Source organism: Zootoca vivipara, chromosome 5 (genome assembly GCF_963506605.1).
Source record: "Zootoca vivipara chromosome 5, rZooViv1.1, whole genome shotgun sequence".
Classification (NCBI taxonomy): Eukaryota; Metazoa; Chordata; class Lepidosauria; order Squamata; family Lacertidae; genus Zootoca; species Zootoca vivipara.
The window spans coordinates 51923908-51944176 of record NC_083280.1 but is presented as its reverse complement, the minus strand read 5'-3'; the positions used below and the strand labels follow the sequence as shown (position 1 = coordinate 51944176).

Here is a 20269-nt window from a genome sequence, read left to right as displayed (position 1 = left end):
AGCTCTCCTGAAGAGTGCTTTGGTCTGCAGCCACAGTGTAGAAATAAAGGATGAGATTGCCCACCAGATACTAGGCACTCTACTATTCAAATTAGGCCCCAGTGCTTTTGTTACAATTCCCTTCTCAATTAAGAAAACAATTTTAATCTATAATTTAAATTTTCAAAACTTTCTTATTTATTAATTTGAGCAAGTAAACTACTGCTCTCACTTCATTACAAACAGTATTTCTACGTGCAACACACTTGCAATTAACCAAGTAGAAGGCTTACTGTTAATAGCAGCAGTTTTCTTTTAACTTGATATTGCTGGATAGTTTTGATGAACTGCAAAAGCATTTTTAGTTTGCTTTCTGTTGCCACCCTGGAACTTTTATTTATTAGTGCCACTTTTTTTTGTACAATTCCTTGCAAATGAAGGAAAACAACTTTTCTGCTTGTATATGTTGATAATATAATTTTGGTTACTGAAGACAAACAAGAATTGTACAAAAACAAGAATGGGGGCAGGCCTGGCCAGGACATAGGTGTCCTGACTGTGACAAAGGTGACCTGTTGCTTGCTTGATTAACAGCTGCTGGGAACTTCAAGGTCCCTGCTCTCCCTTCTTATGGTCTTTGTACTGGACCTGGAGACACCAATAGAGAGCATTCCATGTCAAGAAGGAGGGCAAGTGGGCACCCTATCAAATGACAGGGCAGGAGCTACACAGAGCAGGGCCTATTCACTGGTGGTGCCCATTGTATGGCTCGCTCTTCCCAGACCTGCTCTCTTTTGGCCTGTATTTTGGAGCTTTATAATTTAGGAAGACTTTGGAAGAACTGGTTGACAAGTTTTATCAGTCACTGACATATGAGTGGATTTTATTTGCTGATATTCTGAGCTTCTGGAGCGTAATGGAGTTGGCCAGGATGCCAGAAGGGATACAATTTACGAGCTTTCTCCATTATCTGCTCAGCAGAGGGTGCTCAGTCAACAGTGCAAAGGCTGAGCTGAAGCATTCCCTGCTGGTTACCTGCTTTCAGCAATAGGGGTCGCTGTTTGGTAGTACCCAATTGGTTAGCTGTCAGATTCTAGAGCTCCCTATTGGTGGCTCTTAAGTAATTAACAAAATACAGAGTCCATTCATAAAACACAGTGTTCATTCATAAAGCAGTAACATAAATCTCCATTGCTACATATTGGGTGTTTATTCCAGTGGTTGAACGTACAGGTTTATGGCCATGCTGTAGTGTAGTGCTTATGCGACTGTGAATAAAAGCTGGCTGGGCTCATTGTCTCAGAGTTTGGAGGGGGGGGAAGAGGTGACAAAACTGATTTCCAATAAGTGCCCCCCTTTAATTCCATAACAAGTCCTTGAATCTGTACTCTGAATAGTGACACCAGGGTCCTAGAAGGTGCAGGGCTTGTCAGTCCAACCCCTGCACAGTCTCATCAGGGGTGACCTTAAGGCTATTGGAGCAATTTGGCCAAATTGGGCGCCATGTGTTGCTCCTAAGGGGGCCCCCGACCCAGGGCAATCTAGATGGATTTTATTTGTATCTACAGTATAAGATTTTGCAGACTTTGGCTCTGAACTGGGGCCCTACAAAAAAAATTAAAGTTGCGCCCCACTGCTTCAAATTGGGGCCCCCTGCCCCCCCCTGAGGCTCATAGTTGCTGGGCCTGAGTTGGGAGAGGGGAGACTGTGACACTGGGGAGACGGCAGGCTGGTGAGGCCCACTAGACCAGGGGTCAGCAACCTTTTTCAGCCGTGGGCTGGTCCACCGTCTCTCAGACCATGTGGTGGGCCAGACTATATTTTGAAAGGGGGGTGGTGAACAAATTCCTGTGCCCCACAAATAACCCAGAGATGCATTTTAAATAAAAGCACACATCCTACTCATGTAAAAACACAGATTCCCAGAGCGTCTGTGGGCCAGATTGAGGTGATTGGGCCGCATCCGGCCCACGGGCCTTAGGTTGCCTATCCCTGCCCTAGACTTAAGAGTCCTGAGTTGCCCTGCCCTGCATGAAGTCTTGGGTTTGCAATTTTGGGAGAGGGGAGACTGCCCGCTAGGGAGGTGGGCTGGCAAGGCCCCAGGGCCAGCTCTAGGTAGACCCCCGGTGGTGCGGTGTGCCAGGGCGCCGGGCCGGTAGGCCGGGTGCCGAACTGAAACCATGCTGCGCCAGAGCGATCTCCGCCCCTCAGCGCCAGGGCGGCCGACCTGCTTGAGACTGCCCTGCAAGGCCCCCTAGACTTAAGAGGCCCTAGGCTTCAGCCTACTTAGCCTGTGCATAAATCCGGCACTGATCATGCCTTTATAAAAGACATTTGCTTGCATTCTATAATCACTTGCACTGGGTGCTATAACTAGATTTTAAAAACCACTAGTGGTTTTAATATGATAAAATCTTCGATAATAAAAACGTGTTAGTGCTTTGCTGTTTAATGGGTAGCTTTAACTGTGTGGCATTAACCAAACATTTGGTATCAACAGCCGCAGTAAATTGCAGCTAGTGGGAGTTTTATCCTTGCAAGGAGGGAAAGGTAATGTTGCAAGACCTTCACTAGAGCATTTCTTTTTGGCGAATCCCCTGCGTGATTTCCTCATAGCCCAGGGCTGAGAGGAATTGCCACTTCTTTGAAGTCTTCCTATCAGTAACAATGATCGAGGCTTCTGAGGCGCGCGAGGAGTTGAGAGACGCCCCTCCCTCATGCGGCTTCGATCCAGATCGCTGCTCCTTCCCCTGCGCGAACCGGAAAGGCGGCGTGTTTCTGTGCGCCTGAGCGCATACCCAAAAGCACGAGGACCCTCGAAAGGCGGGGCGGCATAAAAGTTTCTATCCGAGGCAATTTGGGGAAGGGAAGCGAAGAGGCAGGAGCTGCTGCTGGGCGGTACTTTGAAAACTGCAGGTGGCCCGGCGAAACTTGTCACCTTTCCAAAATGGACACCTACCACCTTGGTTTGTTACGAAAGGGCACATAGATTCCTTCAGGTTTTGCTTGCGGAAAAGTTCCCGCTCATTCCGAGACTACATTGCTAAAGATCTATCCTAGTTGGGTCGTTTTTTAAAAAAAACAAAAAATCCCGCCCACTTCCACGTGCGAAGAAAAGCCTGCATTTTGGCGCTTTCCTTTGGCCATAAAAGAGCGCCAAATGCGTCGTTGAACCCAGATTTGGGAGATTGCTGTGAGGACGAGAGAGAGGGAAAAAACTTTGGGGGAGAGGAGAAGGCAGGTTGGGTGAAGTTGTCCGCTGCGTTTGCGTTCGAAAGAGTGCGACCCTATAGACATATACACGTCTCCAGAGAAGCAAGTCCCATTGAGCTCATTGGGTTTGCACGCAGGTGAGCGAGGCCAGGACTGCAGCGCTGCCTTAAGCTGGGTGAACGGCGACACCCGGACGCGCGGCTGCACCTGCTGGAAGAGCCTCCTCCGCTGTCCCCTTCCGCGGGATCGATAGCTCCGTCTGCTCGGTGCGTGCGCCTCGTTCTCCAACAGAGGGGGCAACGTGAGCTCAGAAGAAAACCCCGGCAGCAATACAAAAGCCGTCTCGGAGGGTTTACCAGGCGCAGTCTCTCCCGCTCTTCTCTGTCTCCCCCCTCCACGCCGCCCCTCAATGAGGTGATGGGCAAAGCTAACTAGAAACATTTCTAAAAGCGCCTGCGGACTCGGGGAGGTGTAAACTCCGCCAGGAAAGAGACGGGAAGGGGTGGTGGTGGAAGAGGAGAGGAGGAGGCGCAATCGGGCCAGCCCGGAGCCGCACAGACACCATGATGAGTTGGAGTCGCCTGTAAAGGAGAAGGAAAAGCTGATTTGGCGGAGTGATCGTGTGTGGCCGCGGGACTGGGGACAAGCGGCTGGATATTGATTCCTTTCTACCCCCTCTCTTGTGGTTTTTTGTGTGTGCCTCTTTCTTGGAGTCGCTCCCCGGGGGCGAAGAAGTGCCTCCCCCTCCCTAAGAGGCAGGCGAAAGCTGCTCTTGTGTGTCGCACTCGCGCGCTCCCCCGGCGTGAGTCTCCCTTTCTCCCGCTCCCTCCCTCTTGCTCTTTCCCCTCATTGAGAATAACACACTCCTGTTTTCCAAGATGCTGGGATGTAAGATCTGAGAGGAGAGCCTTCGTCTTTTTCTTCTCCCTTTCCTCTTTTTCTTCTTGCAGAGCAGCCGCTCTTGCTGGTACTGGTGCTGTTAGACGGAGAGGACAGAGGCGGGCGGGGTGGGGGCTTCTTCTCGGGAATTCCGTGGATATGAACTTGGGGGCTTTGGAACCGCGCTGGTTTGGAATATCGACGTGCTGATCGCCTCTTAGAGTGGCAGAAACCGAGAGCACTTGAGGAGGAGGACCGGCAAAAGAGCAATATGTCTCTGGCCACCTTATACTTCGTTTTGCCCTTAATGGGTAAGTATCTGGTCTGGTGTTTTCAGGGTCGGGCGGGTAGCGTGTGTGTGGGGGTGTGCCTCTGTAAAGTCCAAGGCTTTGCTTTTGTGGGGATCTGAGATGTGTGTGGACCGCCACCGTCTGCCAGCCTGCTCTTTAAAGAGGGATCCCTGAAGTTTTCTGTAGTTTTTAAATCACAGCTTTGGCAAACATCCTTTGACAGGGACCGAGTGCTCATCAAAAGCTCAGAGGAGATCTCAACTATCTGTTAGCAAGTTGGAAGGGAAACTTTCAAACCATCTCAACCTTGGCAACTTGCTGAGAAGGGAAGTGGGGACGTTTATTGATAAGATGGATGGCTGCATCTTCTGTTGGGGAAAATGGTTTATGCCACAAATCTGCTCTGTTTTGACAATAGGCATGATGTACAAATGTGTGTGTGCATGCCTGTGTTTCCATAAGCGAGAAAAGAAATATGGTAAGGAAGGAGATGAAGTGGGGTGGCTACGATCTGCTTTGACTTTTCAGTGAAAAGTCCTGGATGGAGAGCAATACCAGAACAAAACCCTTGTCGATTTGTACCTTTCCTGAAGAAAGTATAGTAATCACAGCCTTTTAAAGAGATCTCTCTCGCCTAGCTGTTCATGACTGTCATTAAAATCACAGCAAACCCTTTGTGAAAACTGAGAGCAAGCACTTAACCCACTGTTGCTGCTCTCAGCAGCGCATGAAGGAGAAGAGCATTGAATTGAGAGAGGGAGTAGATCTTTTACTCCACAAGTGAACCCCTGTGGTTTGTCTTGTAAATTGAAGTAATCTGGGAATTCCTGGTCTGGCTGTAGTTAATCCAATAAAATTAAATGAACACTTTTCTGGGAATAGCTAAGGTCCAGGATCCAGGTGTAGCAAAAATTCAGTTACCTTCCCAAACTCTTTTGATGCTGGAGAAACTGGCTGTGTAATAGGGAGGAAGAACCTCTCTGTATGTTCTATGGGCCATTCATTTTGTAGGGACGCAGTTTAAACCACTTGATTTGTAGGGTGGGGGTGGGGAAGGAAGCTGGATTTTCTGTTGGGAAGCTCCGTTTCCCTCTTCCTCTACTATGCTTGATGGGGGAGGAAAGGGAGCTCGAGTAAAGCATTCACGCCCTTGCTTTCCCCAGTACAATTATTTACCCTTTTAGAGTCCCTCCTAAGTTGGCATCTCTGTCTACACACAGCCTCATATGTGTTTTCTTCTCCTTCTCTTTGAATGTAGAAGTCCTCTTGTCCGCAGAAGTGAGTGGGCTGCTTGGAGGGGAACGCCTGGATTGTGTGAAAGCCAGCGACCAGTGCCTCAGGGAGCAGAGCTGCAGCACGAAATACAGGACACTGAGGCAGTGCGTGGCAGGCAAAGAGAGCAACTTCAGTCGGGCGACAGGCCTGGAGGCAAAGGACGAGTGCAAGAGCGCCATGGAGGCTCTCAAGCAGAAATCTCTCTACAATTGCCGCTGCAAGAGAGGCATGAAGAAGGAGAAAAATTGCCTACGTATTTACTGGAGCATGTACCAAAGCTTACAGGGTACGTTACAAAACACTGAACCATTCCACACTCTTCCCCCCCACTTTCCGATTAGCATGGGGTTCCCCACCTCTGCCCCTCTGATCTACCATGAGCTGACCTTGTAATTCTTGTTGTGTTCTAAGGACCTTTTCCAGCCACCCAGGTAGAGCAGCTGTTGCTGCTGCAGCCGCCTGTTGTTGGGAAATGCAGGATAAAAGATTTCCTCCAGGGGGACTCAGCTGACCTTTGTAAACCAAAGTCAAAAGATTAGGGCATTAGGTACTTAGTTACTTCTCTACCCCAAAAGTTCCTCAGCACTTGTTAATGAGATCAAACTTCACAGGGTTGAGGGGTCACTCCTCACCCACTGTGTCAAACTGTAATTAATTGTTTCCTAACTGACCCGAAAAGTTACACAGGGTCTTCGTTTTAAAAGCGGCCTCCTTTCCACTTGTGTACTTACGTAAGCATATAGCTTGTAGGATTGTAGATACTTTAGGGGAAAGGGTCCAGCTGAAGAGAACCTACTAATTGTTCACTGTTTAGAGTATTGAACTTGACAAAATGTTCATTGATTCCCGATGCAGCAAGACAATACAGTATTGGAATCTGACTCTGTTGATTTGGGAATTTAAGACCCAGTTCTGTTGTCCTTGATATGTTTTATAATATCTCTTCTAAAGCTTCCACACCTGTGGCACCTAATTGAAATCAATATTTTAGTCAATGACAACACTGAATAATTTAATGACTTTGGATTTATTGGTTTTAGCTTTCACACTAATTTATACCTGTTACTGGCCAGTCTCTACTGGATATTACATCCTCTCACTTTTAAAAGAAGTGGCTGCTTTTACTGGGCACATCTGTACTGAAGTAAGTCCCACTGAGTTAAATGAGGCTTACTCCCAGGTAATTATGTGTAAGATTGTAGCATTTGATTCAGTTTAATTGGTTACCCTTGTCCCAGGTAAGGGAAGATAATATCTAAATGCAAAGTAAGTCACAACTCTGGATATATGGGAATTTGCTTAATAGTCTTATACACACACCACACCACACCACACCACACCACACCACACCACACCACACCACACCACACCACACCACACCACACCACAAACTTCCCTCCCCTTGTATCTCTTGAAATCAGGATTATTTCAGGTAACCACCTGTTCCATAATCATTCCATTTCGAGGAGGAAGAGGAGCTATTGGCAAAATACTTCTCTCCTGAAGCTTCTATAATGTAAAAGAAACCAGATTTTAACTCTAGCTTCTTAAGAATAAGTGATATAGGATGGGAATGAACAAAGACCTTCCCTCATTATTATAGACTATATGCTGGGGCGATGCAGCATAATGCTATTTCGCATTTGTCTTCACTACAGCCACAGGAGATAGGAGATAGTTCTGCGGAAGCTATCTTTCTATGGTAGAATCGCCAGCGCTAAAGCAAAGGGTACAAGAAGATGGGGCAGGGCTAGGTTTTGGAGAAAGGGCCTGTGGAGGAAGTGGTGACCCAGTTGGGGCAAATAAGTAGTGGCTGGTTGGATTTGTATGTTGAGCTTTATAGGCTGGAACTCCTGGTTGCATTGAGGTTTTCTTTCATGGGAGAAAAACAAAGCATTTTTTTTCATTGTCCTTAGGGAATGACTTGCTTGAAGAGTCGCCTTATGAACCAGTTAACAGCAGGCTATCAGACATATTCAGGCTAGCACCAATTGTATCAGGTAAATGGATTTATGTTTCTTTTTCTGAACTGTGGGCTGATAACTCTTTCAAAATGGGCTTGTGTGGTTGTTTAATAATATAATTTGAAATAATGTAATTTCAAAATGAGCACAACTGGTTCTGTAGTAAATGTAAGTTATAGTCTGGGTATCTATGGAAAAACCATATGGGCCTACTGTACCACGAATTCTACTTTCACACATGGTACAGTCCTACACAGGTTTCATTGGATGTTAAACTTGATTGTGTATAATGGGGGTTGATTGCTAGTAAGTGTGTTTAGGATTATAGCCCAAGATTGCAATCCTAAATGCATTTAGTTGTGTGCGAACCCCACTGAAAGCATTGGGACTTATGTCCGAGTAAAAATGTATAGGATTGCAAATGTATTGATGTGAGCTCAATCACTGTTTGTCCATTATAAATGCCTGACTCTTTAATAGACAGACTGGGCGAGATTGCATATGCCTGTATCATCTCTGGATGACTGCAACATCAAGTGATCACATCAGTTTGTGAAACAGTCATCCCAGACCAAATACCACATACAGAGCATTCACATCAGCTGACATCAACTCAAATACAGTCCATACATTAATTTGTGAATCACCAAGTACTAAGACATCCAATGATGAACACGTATTGTGTATGAATAAGATATGTGTCACTGGTATTTACTGGAAATTATGATTTACTTTTTGTTCAGCATAAGTAGCTATTGTTAGACTGCTGCATGCAGCGTATAAATGATCAATACTTCTTGTAACATTGCATTTTTTACTTCTTATATTGCGTTATTGGGGAAAAGAAGTGGGGGGAGGCTAAGTACACCTGCAGGTGGCAATCTAATTCTCTGCCTCCAGAATTTACAGTGCAACACCTGGTGGTTAACATGGCCTGTGCAGATTACCTCATTTGACACTTAAGCACTTAAGGCAAATGAAATAATTCCCTATCACTTCTGGGATAGGAAGAAATGAGTGTCTCCTTTACAATGATTTTTTAAAACTGCTTGCCTAAATGATTCGTTTTCTCACTGTTCTTTCAGCAGTTTTGCTTTCAAAAGTCTCTCCTTGTATGATAATCCTTACCGGTAGCAAGTCTAGTACTTTCTCCTTTATGGAATGGGACTGGATGCATTTGTACTTCCAAACTTAAATTACATTTCTTGTGGATGAGAAATATTTACTGACACCATATATTTTAAGCATTTCCACAATCTTGCAGTCTGTTACATTCAACTATAGAATTCACTTCATCCACAAAATAGGACATTTCTGTTGAAAACTGGTAACTCAGTACCTGAGATACCAGCCGATATAACATTTGCATGTTTGCACTTTTGCTCAGTTCCTTCGTGAAGACAGGAACTGTGTTGGCTAGACTGAAATAGTGGGGAGGGAGGAGAGACCTAAAATATTAGAGTAGCAGAGTGCCAGGATAAATGGTCTAGAGAGGAAATGGTTTCTTGAAGGCTTTCCAAATAAGTAATATATGACAATTTCATCTGAATAGGCCAATGCAAACTTTGCAAAGTGAGCTCTTAATGTTCCTTTAAATCAATTTAAGATCAATGTTTATCTGCCTTTAAAATTAATTTGATCAGAACATAAGCTTCTTTTCTCCCTCAGTTCTGATTTCTTTTTCTTTTTTAGCAAAATGGGAAGGAGTGGGTTGGAGGTGTTTTATTTACGTGTTAGATTCCTGGAACTTGGTGCAACAGTGATAATATAACTGATAAGTATGATCTACTTAGACAAATTGGAACTGTTCAATATTCTTCAGTCTGGTATTTCCACACATTCAGTAGAAGTTAGAGATGTGCAGGATTAGTTTTGGGAAGAATCACAAAGAAGTTCCATTAGCTTAAGCTTTATGGTGAATATGGATAACTATATATATATAGTGTGTTTGTGTGTTTGTGTGTTTGTGTGTTTGTGTTGTGTTTTGTTTTGTTTTGTTTGTGTGTGAGAGAAAGAGAGAGAGAGAGAGATGTGTGTGTTCATTTTCTCAAAATCGAAGCCATAAATAATATTGCATGAAGAATGTGGTTGATTTTTCCAGTAATAAATATGTATTCATCATTTTGGAATAAAATTATTGTAAATCTACTTCCTTTCTTGTACACATATATAATTAGTTCATGCAGTGTATTTTCTACTTCACATAATTTAGTTATTGTTGACAACTTCCAGTATCTGGTGCGCCATATCTTTGCTCTAGCCATGATATTTCATATTAACTCTTGGTTTGCCAAAGGCACAGTTTTTGTTGAAGGTCAATAAAAGCACCAAAGGAGCCAAATGAAGTTTAATATTTGTTATTTTTCTGTGCTATCTTTTAGAATTTCTGTGCTAATTCACTTGACTGCAACATAGGAAAATAAGTGTCTTTTTATACTGCCAACTATAACCTGGATATAAAGCTATTCTAACAGATTGGTAGTATTGAACAGCAGTAGATACCTCTACACCAGTGTGGTGTAGTGGTTAAGAGCGATAGACTCATAATCTGGGGAACCGGGTTCGATTCCCTGCTCCTCCACATGCAGCTGCTGGGTGACCTTGGGCTAGTCACACTTCTCTGAAGTCTCTCAGCCCCACTCACCTCACAGAGTGTTTGTTGTGGGGGAGGAAGGGAAAGGAGAATGTTAGCTGCTTTGAGACTCCTTACGGTAGTGATAAAGCGTGATATCAAATCAAAACTCTTCTTAATTATACTTTAGGTAAAGGTAAAGGGACCCCTGACCATTAGGTCCAGTCGTGACCGACTCTGGGGTTGCGCGCTCATCTCGCATTATTGGCTGAGGGAGCCGGCGTATAGCTTCCAGGTCATGTGGCCAGCATGACAAAGCCGCTTCTGGCAAACCAGAGCAGCACATGGAAACGCCGTTTACCTTCCCACTGTAGCGGTTCCTATTTATCTACTTGCATTTTGACGTGCTTTCGAACTGCTAGGTTGGCAGGAGCTGGGACCAAGCAACGGGAGCTCACCCCGTCACAGGGATTCGAACCGCCGACCTTCTGATCAGCAAGCCCTAGGCTCAGTGGTTTAACCACAGCGCCACCTGGGTCCTCTAATTATACTTTACTGTGCAGCTAAGGTTAAATTATCAAACCCTTGCATGTACTGTACTCTTTCCACTTCACTGCCTATTTAACCAGGGTACCAGAATTTTTGTGCTGTATTCTGATTTTGATTTTTGCTGATCTGATTAGCAAACTTGCTTAAGGCAGGGCTTATATCTGCTCTTCTGCCAAACCTGGTCAGTGTTTACATATTAAGCATACTTCAGACAATGCTTTCTCTTGTTTGGGTTATGTATGAGTATAACTGAGGTCAGATGTTGTCCCTTTTATAAGACAACAATTTTGTGTGCCTTCTGTGTAGCTTTTCCTTACTGTGCTCAGAACAAGCTTCTTAATAATTTATTTGATGCAATTTGGGAACTATCCATAACTGTCGTTTGGAGCAATTGTGGAGTGAACAGTAGACTGATGAAAATGAATTGTTCACTCTTCTTACTTAGTGCATGCTTCTTTAATAAATGCAAGTTATGATTTTCCAGTGTCAGATATATGATGAGCTTAGCAGTTCTCATACGTGTGTGTGTGTATTGTTTTTTACTGACTGCGTGGTTGCTTTAGCTGTAGTCGTAAGTGTATGCTGCTGCAGTTGAAAGGCACATTGTGCTAAGCAAATAGGGCACAGTTATGCAGCTTTTGATTTTAGAAGAAATTCACTTTTCCATGTGGAGGGATATAGTTGGTAAGAGGGAAGGGGGATGGACTGTGCAGACTTATCTTATATTGATGTGGAAGGGGACATCAGCATTACACCAGCCTTCCCCAACCTAGTTCCCTCCAGATGTTTGGAACTACAACTCCCATAATCCCTGACCATTGAACCAAATCATCCAGGCTGTGGAAACATCTAGAATGGGGAAGGTTGTGTAAAGCAGGGGTGTTGAGGTATTTGTGGACTACAACTTCTATCATCTTTGACCATTTGCCATGCTGGCTAGGGCTGATGGGAATTGTCAAACCAGCACCTGGAGGGACTTTGAATGAGTTCTGAGACTTTAGAATCAAGTCCTACAAATCTGTGGTAAATTTGTTGTTTTTAAAACCTGAACAGTCTTTCAAATATAGAATGCTAGAATTTTGTGTTTGAATAGACATGTTGTGGAAGGAAGTGGGGCATGGCTAGGTGTTGTGGAGAAATGGCCTCATTTAATATGTCCTCTCATAACTTTTATCCTGCATCTACCTGAAATGCAAGGTCAATGCTTGAAACAAGACTTGTCTGGCATCCTTTCCATTATCCTGTCTCCGGACCACATGCCCTCTGAATTGAGGATTTTCAAGCCGTGCAGAACTAGACCCCAGCTTAATTCTTGTCTTCAGAATTTGGAAATGCAGCAGAAAAGTACCAGGAGCTATCTTCCACGTATACTTCAAATTAAATAGAATATCTTTTTCTCCTTTTTACCAAGAAAACCACACACTGAATGTCCTCCTTTATTATTACTTATTATTTATTGAATTTATATACTGCCCTATACCTGGAGGTCTCAGGGCGGTTCTCAGTAGCTACAGTGGGTCTGTTTCCCTTTGGTGTGATCATGATACTTCTGTGAATGGAGAAGGCACATGAGTCTTGCAAATTATTATTATTATTATTATTATTATTATTATTATTATTATTATTTCTATACCACCCTATACCCGCAGGTCTCATGTGTTGGTCTTTCCCATTTGATCACCACTGGGCCAGAAGGGACAGCTGTGTGGGAAAAAGCCATGTGATCTGTCCCATTCATGTAAAGACTTTCTACACACACAATCCCTAGTGGAAAAGGATAGCGCCAAGTGGCTTTATGCTGCTGCGGATGTGAGAGGAGAGGGCTTTTAAATTCACCCTATTTCATTCTGATGCATTAGTTTCAATACTTACTGCCAACAATCTGGCAGTCCTGCTGAAGACTTCTATTAATGAAAACAAACCAATAAGTAATGTCAGCAAGGGATATCCAGGTAGACTTCCACTTAAGCATGGGCATCTTAGATAGCTTGATCAGCTCAAACTGTACTTGCATGTAAATTTGGCAATGGCTGCTTGGTATCCTGACCAGTTTTGCTTGGACCCAGTTGACGGGCATGGCATAAACATGGGCGGAAATTCACATGACTTGTGCCCGCTGCTCTTCCAGAGCTTTTGCCACATGAATGGACTGTCAGTCTGAACCTTTATAGCAGGATGTTGTAGGACTTCACCTCGAAGGTGACAGATTAGCGCCTGCAAGGCAGCAACCCTGCTTTATTGGCAATAATTGCTTACTGTGGTGGTCCCAGACTATTTAACTCTAGTGATGAAAATAATGGCAATTAGGTATAAGTTTGGGTTTTTCTGTCCTACTGAATGTTGGACGGCAGCTGCAAGACTCATTTGGGAAGGAATTTTGATGCATGGCGACGAGTCTTTTGAGTATCGTTTGCAGTGGCTGATGCAGCATGAAATTGAACAGGCCCACAGAGTGGGTGCACACACCTGTACATATTTCTAGATCAGAGGCAGCATCCAATGGATCAACTTCTGATAAAAGTGTGAAATGAAATAATCAGAAATACAGAGGTAGGTTGTGCTGTGATTTAAAAATGAAGATATATTCATCTACTTTCGTATTGCTTTTATACAATTGAGCTGGGATATTGTGTGAGAACAGATGGGGGTGGGTGGTTTAGAATGCAGGAGTCAGAGCTGAAAGGGGAATGTGCATACGTATTTTCATTGTCAAAAATTTATTCTGGAAACTTGATAACTTGATATGGTGGAGAGCTTGCTCTTACAATGCCACTGCGTTGGCACACAGGCAAAACACAGCTTTTAATAGTAGCATTATTGTGGTGTTATATGCCTTTCTAAAAATAAATACCGTACAACTCAGGATGTACAGAACTTAAGAATTTTTACTGAAGTCTTTTCAGTAGCAAAGCATATAAAGTTTCCATTTTTGATTTGCATTACGAATAAGAAACCGATTACTCGCTGGTGATGGCAGATCTTGATACTAACGTACTAGGAAGCAAAAAATAATTAAAGATGTGTGAAACTCAAATATGTTAGATATGCATAAAGGTAAAGGGACCCCTGACCATTAGGTCCAGTCGTGACCGACTCTGGGGTTGCGGCGCTCATCTCGCATTATTGGCTGTGGGAGCTGGCGTATAGCTTCCAGGTCATGTGGCCAGCATGACTAAGCCGCTTCTGGCGAACCAGAGCAGCACATGGAAACGCCATTTACCTTCCCACTGTAGCAGTACCTATTTATCTACTTGCACTTTGACGTGCTTTCGAACTGCTAGGTTGGCAGGAGCTAGGACCAAGCAATGGGAGCTCAACCCATTGCGGGGATTCGAACCGCTGACCTTCTGATCAGCAAGCCCTAGGCTCTGTGGTTTAACCCACAGCGCTACCTGCATATGCATACTCGAGAGTAAATTGATGTATAAATTTCACTTGCCTGAACATGCAAGGGTTAAAAGTGGTGGAGCCATGACACAAGCCCCACCCCAGAGTCCCCTTCACACACAGCCTCCTCTCATACTTGCATGTGTTGAGTGGGAAGGTGCTTAGAAGCCTCTGTGCTGTCATGAATCGTGTTGAAGCAGGTTTCCCTATCCCTTGAGGGCTCTGAAACACATTAAGCCAAACAGGGAAGCCTCCTGCAGACCTCCATTCCCAGTGTGCAAAAATCTGAAAGAAAGGCCACTTTTTGAGAATATTAGCATGTGTTCAATATGTTACTACTTTTCTGTAAGGTGTATCTGTGCTGACCATTAATTTTTTATGTTTATACCTTTTCAGAAGCATTTTCACACTGTTTTGGTACTTTTCAGCCAAAGCATTTGTATTTTTGACTTACCTTAAAGGATGAGAGTGGATATGAGCTATGTTGTGGTATTGAGGATGGGCAAACCTAGTAAGGAGAATCGTGGGGGCACTGGCCTCTTTTGGACCATCCTTCAGCCACCAATATTTGGGTTATCATTTCAACCAGGCTACCGCCCTGTCTAGTGCTACTGTTGCCAGATACCAAACAAGCTCATCATAAACACTGTAGTACCTCAGGTTACAAACACTTCAGGTTACAGATGCTTCAGGTTACAAACTCCGCTAACCCAGAAATAGTACCTCAGGTTAAGAACTTTGCTTCAGGATGAGAACAGAAATCGTGCTCCAGCGGCATGGCTGCAGCAGGAGGCCCCATTAGCTAAAGTGTTGCTTCAGGTTAAGAACAGTTTCAGGTTAAGAACGGACCTCCAGAATGAATTAAGTTCTTTACCAGAGGTACCACTGTAACTCACATCCATAATTTGATGCTGAATACCTTACTATACCTTTCACCTTCATCTGGCTCTTGTCATATTTGTTTCCCCCCCAGTTCTCCATCTCCAGTGATAAGTGTTGTGCTACGGCTCTATGGCTGTTGGAGAAATGGGAGATTTGTAGGGGATTGATATTTAAGAAGGGAATTCTCAAGTGATGACACAATTAGAAATCCTTACGTCTGATGATTTCTCATAGTTGCTTCAGTCTCACTTGTCGCATACTTCAAAACTAAGGGAGGCAGAGTAAGTGAGTGGAGGAATCCTTTACCTGCAGAGCTTTCCTGGGAGTTCTTCATGATGGGGAAGTGGAAGGGGCCAATGTATGGTAAGTAGAGGACAAAACTAGGTGTTTGGGATGAATCAGCACAGTGGTACAATTTTGAGAAAGGAGAAATCTTCGATAAATATGTTGTGGGCAATGACTGAGAAGGGGAACAGCATAGGACATTTCTTTGTCTAGACCAGAAAAGGGGAAGTTTTATACTGCTTTCACTTTTTATATATTTATGAGTTGTTACAAAACTCATAACACTGAAAAAAACAACAACTCCAAAGCAGTGCACAAGAATTAAAAAAAAAATACAATGTAAACAGCCACCAGGAATAGGATAAAATACAGTTTTACAGTGCCACAATGATAAGTAAAATACAGGGCACATGTAATTACTCTAGGAAGGCTTTTGTAAACAAAAAGGCATTGGTTCATGTCTTGTATCAGCAGGAAAATATTCCAGCGTGTGTGCCACTATGTGAAAGGTCCTGCTCTGAGTAACTACAGAGTTGGGATGATGTGGGAAATGATTATTCCTCTCCCCCAGCTTATTGACTTCCACTTCTTTTTACCAGAATATGGAACAAAATGTAGGGGCATTAAGTAGACTAGGACCTGGAAGATCAGGGTTAAAATCAGCAATGAAACTCACTGTTTCACCTTGGGCAAGTACTGTTTCTCAGCTTAATCTACCTCACAAGGTTGTTGTGAGGATAATGTGGGGGAAAAGGAGACCCATGAATGCTATTTGAGCTCCTTAGAGGAAAGGGGTCATGTAATACCGATCAATAAGATTTGGAATCCAGAAAAGAGCTCAGCCTAAAAAAGAATATTGGATACAACTAGGATATTCAGACGGTCAGGCTGATGGTGAAACAGGCTACAGTGACTGGAACAGCCCAGCCTGGCTCACCACAAACCCTGCGACTTTCTCTGCTCCCCTATGAGGGAGGGGGAACCTTCACAATGGGGGCTGAAAAGCGGTAAGTCCTAATACTGAAATGTCAGTCACATTGTTTTTCTGCTCAGTGACACATGGGAGGAGCATTTTTTGTAGTAGGTGTGCATTTGGATTGGGATTGACTGAATGGTGCAGACACCTGATTGACTAGAGAGCAGGAGATTGACTGCAATGTCTCTGAAAGCCTCTGTAAATTTACGGAGGTATAAAATGCGTGTGGGACAGGCAGGTGTGTGTGGCTTTGAGATTGGGGTGGGGTGTTGTCTTTCATCTTGGCATTCTTATTGGGAGAGCTGTGCTCTAGTAACCCTAATACAGAGCTGTCAAAACTGTGCTGCGACATGTTCTTGGGTCAGCTGTGGGGTGTAGGTGTGTTGCGTGAACGCTCCCCATGCTCTTCCTGGGGCTGGAAAGGGGTTAGCTTAACCTCTGGTTTGCTAGTAAAACTGAATTACTATGTCGTAAAATGATGCATGTCTAAAAAGTGTGTCCCTCAACATGAAAAGTTTGGAAAGCTCTGCCCTAATAGAAGAGCTTCCAGTGCTTCCCACACACAGTGTTGATGGCGGGGCTGCTCAGTGTGACTGATCCCTTTTTATGTGTTTATCTTGCTTGTGCGTAGCATGTATGAATAGGACTCTTGTGTCACTATTAATAGCAGAAGTTCTGCTGGTCTGAATGCAGCTATACCGTAATACTGGAAAGGGTGTTTGTATTGTAGCTGCATTGTTTAGAATAGTTCTGTCTGTCTTGTAGTAACAACAACCAGAATATGCTTTTGACCTGGATGGCACCTTTTTGTCATACAAGTCAGGCGTCCATTTTCAAGCAGTTTTACATAAGAAGCTGATATGAATATGTGGAAAGTGTTTGTGCCCACTGACATTTCTGTCTGTAGATTCTCGTAGCAGAAGCAGCCAACTTTGCTTCCAGGCAGACAACAATTATCAGTGTTGTGCATGGATGCTAGTAGCTGATGCCTTTTTGTGTGTGTATTTTGTGTTTGTATTTTTTTTGTGTGTGTGTGTGTGTGAAATCTTGTTGCTTGACTGCCTCTACAACTTGCTGTTTGCATACTTTGGGTTTACATAACTTTCCTTGTTCTTATCTGAATATTTTATGTAATGTTGTGTGTTTCTTGGTCTTTTTTTTTAAAAAAAATGCAGTTACTCATGGAACATTTCTAGTGTCCAGTCTTCCTTTTCTGCTAACACAGTTGCCTCTCCCCATGAGGAAAGGGATGCTGTTGTGTCAATGACATGTCAAGCCTAAATTCCCCAGCTGAATGGCCTCCAGATTATGAGTTGTGGGATACTTTTGGATGGGTTACCCCAGGCTGCTTGGTTGTGTATGCATTGAATTTTGCAGAACAGAATATTGCTTCGGAAAGAGAGTGGGTGAGGGAAGACAATAAGACAATCCAGAACAAAGGTCACTTCTCTGTTGTTAAAACTTTGTAAATCATGACTTGTAGATTGCTATGTGTTTACACTTTATAGATTTTAGCTTTTCCCGATACTCAAATATCTGGTTTTTTCCTGTCTTTTTTATTATACTATTTACAATTTACTGCCTGGAATTACTCTGGCATCAGTTGAAGAGTTTGCAGCATACATCAACTGTTGATGGTTTGTTAGGAACACTAGAAACAAAGTGTGTGTTTTAATAAAAACAAATAAGATTTCTTGTATTTTAAGGGGCAGTGTAAACAGGCTGTTCTGGGATTAATCTTGCTTAAGCTTTGGGAAAGAATATTGTTCTAGTATATAAATTTTAGAAGCATGATTTCATGAACAGTTTTTGCTTTGCTGCAGAGCAGTTTTTCCACAGTAAGCTTGACAATTGTGTGTGTGTGTGTGTGTGTGTGTGTGTGTGTGTGTGTTTTCACATTAGCATTTTGCTAACATTGTAAAATGAGCAACATGGCAGTTTCTGTAGCTAAAACTCATGCAATTACTTGGAATCATTGCTATTGAAATAAGTCATTAACACAATTTCAGTTATTTACTTGCTCAGAAGCACTTAAATGGCAGAATCGAGTGAATGAAAGGCAATTTTTGCAAATGTCAAGTTATTGTCCTGTGTAGACTGCTCTCCTGCTACAAATGCAATGTAAGAGATATGCAGCACAGCACAAATAAATGTAATGGCAGAAAAATAGCCCATTTTGGCTTTAGAAATGTGTAGAAGTGACAGGTTTTTTAAAAAGAGGTGATAATATCAGACAATTTGAGCAGCAGAGATGCATCCTTGCCCTCAAAATCTACATGAATCCTATTACTCTCTAGTATCCAAAAATTACATTTTTCCATTAAAGTTTTGACACCAGCTACTGAGGTGCAGAAGATGGTTCTGATTACTTTTTTTTTTTATAAAAAAAACCTTGTCTGTAATGTCTAGTGCTCAGGCTTGGGTATGTCAGCATAGAATTCTCCATGCTTTCTTAATCAAGTGTCCATATTCATTGCCCTAATGGATAATTCCATTGATTTCACTTGACATTATTTTTCCCGTCTGCTGTTCATTGCTTACTCTTTTAAATCCAGGCTTAGTGAACTCCCATCAGTTCTATGGGAAATATACCTATCTAATTACTCCAGATCCATAGTTCCTTGTGCCTTTGGTTGTGTATTGTCATTGATTATAGCTACCACAGATAGAGCTCTCCATTTTGGCCCTCTTCCATTTTGAGTTCGTCTGCTATCATCTTATCTCTTTGGCTTCCATTTTGCCTGGATAGGTTAACTGGCAAGGTCTAAGAAATTAGGCTAGAATGCATTTGCAGTACTGACACTCTCTGTTGCAGCCTTTCCCTAACTGGTGCCCTTCAGAGTTGGACTCTCAACTCTCCATCAGTTCTAGCCAGCAGGGCAGTGGGCAAGAATGAGAGATGTAGTCCAAAACATCTAGAGGGTACTAGTTGGGGAAGGCTGCTTGACTGAAATGGAAAAGAGAGTTCCCCAGCCTCTTATATACTGCCCTGGGAACTCTTTGAGGATGCATAAGTCAAGTCTCCTATTAATGCAACACTCTGCCACTCATTAATTATATGAGCTATGGAACTCCTGGGCACAAGAGAAATGCTACAGCAAAGAATTTAGGAATATCCAAAGATGGATTAAGATAGTAAAAGAAACTAATGTCAGTATTTGCAGCTGATTGTGCCAAGCTCTACCACCATCTGTCCACCATTTTATGACTAGTTTTGCCCCTGCACCACAATTTTGTGACTGGTGGGCCTCAGTAAAGAGATTAAACTTGGGTAGTCTCTTGCTTGCTGTCTCTTGTATCAATGCTCAGAGAAAGATAATTTGCAGATCTGCATGGTTTACTTCGTGCTTAGATCTTACTAAATAAACATATTCCAACTAAAATTTCTGTTGTGCCCTAATAACATTAAAGCTATTCACATATCAATAATTTAAGTATGGATATTTTCTGATAAAACACTGACCCCTTTTTTTAGATCAGTAGGGAACTGATCTAATTTTTGGGAGGCGACAGGAGACATTTGGAGTGTTGTTATGGGAGAAGAAATACTTTTCAAGGACAAAGCCACAAAAGGTGCTACCTGCCCGTTGGCTATCAAAGTTAAAAATATTGCATAGATATATAGAGTTTAACAGAGTGGCAGATTAAAATTAAAATTATCTCAAGCATTCTGCAGACATGCTAATCAAGCCCATGGATAATTATTAATAATTATGGATGCTACTTGATTGAGCAGAAAAAACACTGTTCAATTTTTCACCTTTTAAAGCTTTCAGAATGAAGTTCTGATTAGGAAAGCAATCCTACATGCTTATTTACATTGAATTGGTGTTGTTAACTTTCACGTGCATAACTGGATGTGGACCCATTTGGGTCTGTGGAATCCTTGTTAATTGTCATTGATGGGTGCACAAAAGATGGAGAGTTTGCAAACTCTCTGCGAATGCACCACAAATGCTGTGCAAAATTCTGTGAAAGGGTGTGTGTTGGAGTAAAGGGAGAACCCTAAGGGTGGAAG

General features: G+C 43.0%; 1 protein-coding gene across 1 annotated transcript in view; it reads left to right on the top strand.

Annotated features, from left to right (window-relative positions):
- The first annotated feature begins 3484 nt into the window (after positions 1–3484).
- GFRA1 (GDNF family receptor alpha 1) overlaps positions 3485–20269 on the top strand; it is a 178906-nt gene continuing 162121 nt past the window's right edge. Inside the window, exons 1-3 of the mRNA XM_035137505.2 lie at positions 3485–4382; positions 5620–5922; positions 7553–7636. Coding sequence (XP_034993396.1) covers positions 4343–4382; positions 5620–5922; positions 7553–7636 — 427 coding nt within the window. The 5' untranslated portion in view covers positions 3485–4342. The remainder of the gene's footprint in view (positions 4383–5619; positions 5923–7552; positions 7637–20269) is intronic.